Source organism: Plasmodium gonderi (assembly GCF_002157705.1).
Source record: "Plasmodium gonderi DNA, contig: Chr14, whole genome shotgun sequence".
Classification (NCBI taxonomy): Eukaryota; Apicomplexa; class Aconoidasida; order Haemosporida; family Plasmodiidae; genus Plasmodium; species Plasmodium gonderi.
In genome coordinates, this window is record NW_021628939.1 from 408,751 (window position 1) to 415,103 (window position 6,353).

General features: G+C 29.4%; 1 protein-coding gene across 1 annotated transcript; it reads right to left on the reverse strand.

The window, feature by feature from the left end:
• Positions 1-1,555: 1,555 nt before the first annotated feature.
• Positions 1,556-3,767, reverse strand: PGO_140780 (DNA-directed RNA polymerase alpha chain; the record flags this gene model as incomplete). Its single annotated transcript, XM_028690072.1, has 2 exons — positions 1,556-3,462; positions 3,650-3,767. The coding sequence occupies 2 exons, from the start codon at positions 3,765-3,767 to the stop codon at positions 1,556-1,558; spliced, it is 2,025 nt and encodes a 674-aa protein (XP_028545873.1).
• Between the last annotated feature and the right edge of the window lie 2,586 nt (positions 3,768-6,353).

The window sequence follows — 6,353 nt, forward strand, 5'->3', positions numbered from 1 at the left end:
TATGTATGTAAACTAAAAGTGTAGCAATCATGAATGTGCCATCCAATAGAAAGTTTTTTTCCGTCCTTTATATCTTATTTCTCTTTTATTCATTCGTGTAGTTGTACGGTTGTGATTTTGTGTGGTTATGTGGCTATCTTTTACGTTTCTCTTAAATGTGATTAAGTGCCCTATTCCTACATGGAAATGTTTTGAAGAAATTCTTCTGCGTTACCCATTTGTGCACGAAAATGAGATCTATTGGTGGGGAAGGATAAAATGCGTTATCCACGTAATGTGAGATCAAGCTGCTTTATGCAAAATGATAATACTGAATGCTGAAGAAGGGAAAAAATGAACACACATATGTACATACTAATGCTTATATATATACACACACACACGCATATTCATACACACGCTTATACATACACACATATATACACACACATGAATATACATACACATGCATATACCTTTTGAATGCCAAAAAAATATTATATAAATTAAAAGAAACAAAAAAAGATACCAACTCTTCGGGAAATTTCCTTAAAAAAGAAAATAAGTAACCCTAGCAAATCTGATTCACCAAAAAAGATTGAGTCGGTCAAATGTTTGTTTTTATTTTGCTTTTTTTGTTTTTTTTTTTAATTACATTTTATAACTGAAAAATTTTGTTTTCACCATGTAATATTACACAAAACGAAAAATAAATAATATCTTTCAGCTGTCGTTCTTAATTTTTCTCATTGTTCTGCTGTCTTTGATTCAAAGTGTAAAAATGACAGAAAAAAAAAAAAATTCCAAATTGTGTGGACTATACCCTCAAAATTAACGAAAAGAAAACATTTTATTACATTTTTGCAAAAACTTGTAACAAAATTTTTTTAAAAATGTAGTTTTAGCTAAAAAATGTTTATACAAAAATGTTATTGTATACATACATTTATGCATATATTTCTCTTCGCTTTTATCATGGTTTTTTCTTATTCGATAACAATCGAAGAAATCGTCGACAGAAAAAAAAAAAAAAAAAAAAAAAAGTTCCATTTTATGTGTACGCAATTTTTTTTTTTTTTTTTTCGATTCACGCCTTTTTCATTTTGAGAGAATAGCAACCATATTTTCGTTGCAAGACACAAGCGCTTGATTTTGCCAGTGTAAATTGGCTCATGTGTTGCTTTGTCCCAAAAGACATTTCCACAAGGATAGTACTGATGCAAGTCATACTTCCTCACTTTGCGACTATTCATGTATATAATTTGAAAGATAAAAAAAAAAAAAATGTCAAAAATGAAAAACTAGCAAACAATACGGACGAATAAAGTAAACAAATAATGCTAACCAATAATGCGAACCAATAAGGCAAACCAATAAAAGACTTGTCAATGCACAATTTATTTACCTTCTATATGGGCATCCCAAAAGGATTTTACCTCAATTAAAAATTTTTTTTTTTTTTTTTTTTTTTTTTTTTTCACTTGATCTGATATATACATATTCATGCATGTAATTTTTTTCCCTTTTTTGTACACGCTTCTAGCTTCAAATTCATTTGTCAAAATACGATTTCGAGTTAGATACCCTCGTCGTAAATTTCCTCATGACCTACGTGAGGATTCTTATCCAAGGGTCTTTCAATGACCCACCTTGGAGGGTCCATGTTTCTTTCAGATTTATCCACGGGCCAATCAATCAAACAGTCATGTCTTTCTTCAGATGGTATATACTCCCCCTCAGATACAGATGGTCCTTTTTTAATTTGCTCTCGTCTTTTTTCAAGTTCTTTTTCAAATTTTTTCTTTTTTTCCCATAACATTTCTCTTTCCTGTTTTGATTGCACACTTTCTGGGTCTACGTTATATTGCCTATGTACATCTTTCCTATATAGCCATTTTTTTGCATCCTCTAATTCTTCTGCGGTACTTTTATATTTATTCCATGGCACATCAGTATATCTATCTTTGTCCATATAAAATTCAGGGTTTCTAAATTCTTCTTGAACAGTACCATCATCACATGTGTGACAATTGTTATATAGTGCATTTTCCATATATTGAAAATTTTCGGATATATAATCAATAGTTTTTAAGAGAGCACTTTTGGGAGTAATAGAACCATCTGTATGCATTTCGACAATGTTAATTTCACCAAGTGTATCTAAATTAATACCTCTTCTTTGTCCCATAAATCCAAAATATTCTACAGGTGTACAACTACTACTAAAATGAATAAAATTATCTTTACAAATATCTCTATTTCTTGATTGACTTCCATATTCAGGCATAACATACTCTTCAATACTTTCAATTTTTACATCCATTTCTAAATAGCTACCAGCTGCAACTGAACATATATATTGATTTTTGTTAATAATTTCTATACCGTTTGGTAATTGCATATGTCCAGCTACAACTATCATAGGACCCTTTATTCTAAATTTACCAGTTATGTAATTATCCATATCTGCATCTTCTGGTACATTTTTAAAAGTTATGTATCTTAAATTTTGAGCTAAATCAAAGAAATTTTCTCTTACTCCAACTATACAATAAAACTCATGTTTCATATTTGGTATTCTTAAAGCTGTAACTCTACCTCCTTTTAAATGTTTTATAGCTACTCTTCTAAAGGCATTTAAAAAAATTGGAGATAATTCCACATCATGGGAATGCATAAAAAAATATGTATATGCCCTACCTTGATGGTATTTTACTGGTTGAATTTGTTTAAATTTAAAACCAAATGTTTTGGGTCCACCTTTTTTAGCATCAAAATATGACTCATCTAACTGCGATTTATCCAACTGGTATGAATCTATGGTAGGTTTTTCCTTTTTACATAATTCATCAAAATATTTATTATACGTATGAAAATCGTATACTTCTGGTTCATAATTCATAGATTTCCCTTCATATGTCTTTCCTCCTTCGTATATATATGGTGGTAATTTGCTTTGTTCTCTATCAATTTTATCAGCTTTTTGCAAATCTTTTTTACAATCATCTTTTTTCATTATTTCATCATTGTATACATTATATCTATGATTTCCCGCAACATTGCTCTTTGACTTCATCCACATTGACTCTTCTTCCTTTGAATTTTCTTCTTCATCATCTTTTAATTCATCTTCAATGTTCTCATCGGGAATTTTCTCATCTGCACTATTGACATGTTCCCCTTCTTTCTTTTCTTTCCCTTCTTCATTCAAAACATCAAATCGGACAAGTTCACGATCGCTACTTAGATGATTGTCCGATTGCTGAAAACTTAACTCGTCTGTATTTAACTGATCATCGTATATGTTATCATAGTCTTCTTCATTCAATTCATCATATTCATTTGGGTTGTCTTCATTAGATGATTGCTCATTCTCAAATAAGCCAAATGGAAAAATGTCTCTATTTCGAAATCTTGTCTCGTCTATCTTTTCATTCGTATAATATCGCTTAAAGTTTCTTCTTCTGTTTCCAACTTTCTTGTCTAAAATGAGCACGTGGAATGATTATAAAAAAATAGGCATCTGTATGTGTACTTGTTCAGTCTTGTCTGCACACATATACACATTCAGGTGGGAGAACACTATATAAAAACAAGTAAACACATGTGCTGATAATTTTCTGTGCATGCAAAAGGTTCAAATACACAGGAGTTTTCTTTCGCGTCTTACATTTAGAGTGTCCCGCATGCATAGGCAAAAATGCCGGATTTCTGCTTTTCAAAATTAAACCGAAATTTGAGTAGTTACCAATAGCAAAAGCCAGAATGAGCAATAGTAATAACATCATATAATATATTTGTCTCCTGCTCATATAATTTTCTGAGGGGTGAGTCTCAACGAGGGTTCATTTTTAATTCTTTCAAAAAAATAGACAAGTTTTTACATAGTTCCACACTTGTATACGTACATACATATGTGTATTAACATCCTGCGTGAAGCCACAAATACACACAATTTTTTTTTTTTTTTTTTTTTTTTTTGTTTCAAATGTACATATCGTATGATGAAAACAGAAGGTCAAATTCTTGAATTATGGGAATGACATTTTTTTTCCTTCCTAGCAACAAAAAAAGTATTTCGTTACCTATCATATGGGGTCACACCTGGTGTGAAATAAATTGGTGGGCGACGAAAATAAGAGCAAGTGTGTGGGTCCTTGACAAAGCACCAGTCCAGGCATGTTACCACTATGAAATTATCATTTATTTGGTTAAGCAGTTGTGCGGTTAAGCAGTTGTGCGGTTAAGCAGTTGTGCGGTTAAGCAGTTGTGAGGCTAAGCAGTTATGAGGCTAAGCAGTTATGAGGCTAAGCAGTTATGATGTGATATATTCTTAAATTCTCAGATCCACGCGACGAAAGTAGGCTAAGTTCTGGATGCACAAACCTTGTCCTTTTTTATTTGCGAACCCACATTTGTTCTTTTTTTTTTTTCCTCTTAAATGCTTAGTATAGTTCGTTTAGATGTTCAAGAACTTAATAATCAACCTTATATATTTTTGAATATGCATTAGAAATTCCGAATTTTCCCGATATACACACACGGGGATACAGAAAAATTCATCCACATATATACACATAAATCTGACTACATTTATAGGCAATACCTACTTTATCCTTATTTCCATATTCATTATGTCGATGTTATTTTTATTATAATTGTGCAACTCTTGCTGTTTTTTCTTATACATTCCCATCACGTTCTGCTAATATATATATATATATATATATACCTTACTTTTTGAAATTTTTTTTTCCTTTTTACCTTCCTCACATGTTCATTTTTTGTGCTCTTTCAAATGTCATTTTTTCCTTTTATGAAAATTTTGCAAAACATCATTAATTCCATTAATGCATTTTATAAAACTGTTAGATGTGTGCAATAAATTTGCAAAAGAAAAAAAAAAAAAAAAAATTCAGCACTTTTTGACATATCAATTTTTTTACAATTTCAGAAATAGAGGAAAAGTTACCTTTTTTTAAAAAAAAAAAAAAAAAAAAAAAAAAAAAAACACTGAGTGAAAAAAAAAAAAGGAAAATGAAGAAATAAATCCACTATTTTGTACTTGTGTAAATTCAGTACATTGCGAAATTGCAAGCAGAACTTTTACATGTACTATAAGTTCGTACGTAAAGTACGTACGAATATAAATATTTAGTATAGCGCGTTAAAACCACGCTAACCAGTGTTTAGTGTGTTTCTAGTTTGGTAACATACCCAGTTTGCAGCAAATTGTACACGCACATAGCATTATTAAACTAGGAAAATATTTCAATTTTTTGGGTAAAAAAATCTTGCATAAAACCTAACGCCTTTAATTTTTGATATTTTGCCCAACTTCATAAAGTAGAAGCTAAACATATAATCGTTAAAAACATACATTTGCATATATGCATGTATTGTATGGTTAATACCCCCATTTTTTGTGTAGGACTAACGGAATTTTTGAAAAATTTAAGAACTTAAATATATATATATATATATATATATATATATATATATATATATATATATATATATATACATATTTAACAGTGTAGCCAAATTTTTAGATGCGTAACAACAATTGGAGGGCTTCTATAGATATTTTATTATTTTATTTTTTATTTTTTTTTTTTTTCACATACACATGATGGTGTTTATGGACACGTGTGTATATATGCATACGCTAGTGCATACATACACATGTACATGTATATATATGTAAATGCCTAGGTAGTTAGTTCCTCCTAACCTCAGCACATAGAGGTATGCCGAAGGGGTCCAACAATTGCTAACCTGAAGAACTCATCTACAAACATGTACACTTACATATACACACATATGCATATGGAAGTGTAGTATACGCACATGATATTATATCTCACTTTTTAAAGGAAGAATATAAGTGCCTTCACATGCTAGAGGATTGTGACAAATCTTTCGCAACCACAAATCGAAATAAACGTGTACGAAAAGTGGGAAGGGGAGAAAAAAAAAAAAAAAAAAAAAAAAAAAAAAAAAAAAAAAAAAAAAAAAAAAAAAAAAAAAAGAAAAAAAAAAATAATAAAAATAATAAAAAAAAAAAACTTAATTTTTTATTTTTTTCATTTTTAAACAAGTTAAAACCATGAAAAAAAAAAAAAAAAAAAAAGGGAAACGATAATTTTTAAGGATGAAATACATTCCCTTTAATTTTGTTTTTTTATTTTTTAAAACAAATTTTACATGAATGCCCCAATGCCGCAATTGATTTTTTTTTCATGAAACAAGCAAATAATTCCAAGATTTTTGTATTTTTTTTTTTTCATTTCTTTTTTTGTTTTTTCCTTTTCCCTATTTTTTTTCCGTAATTTTTTTTTTTTTTTTTTTTTTTTTTTTGTCTTCTATGTATT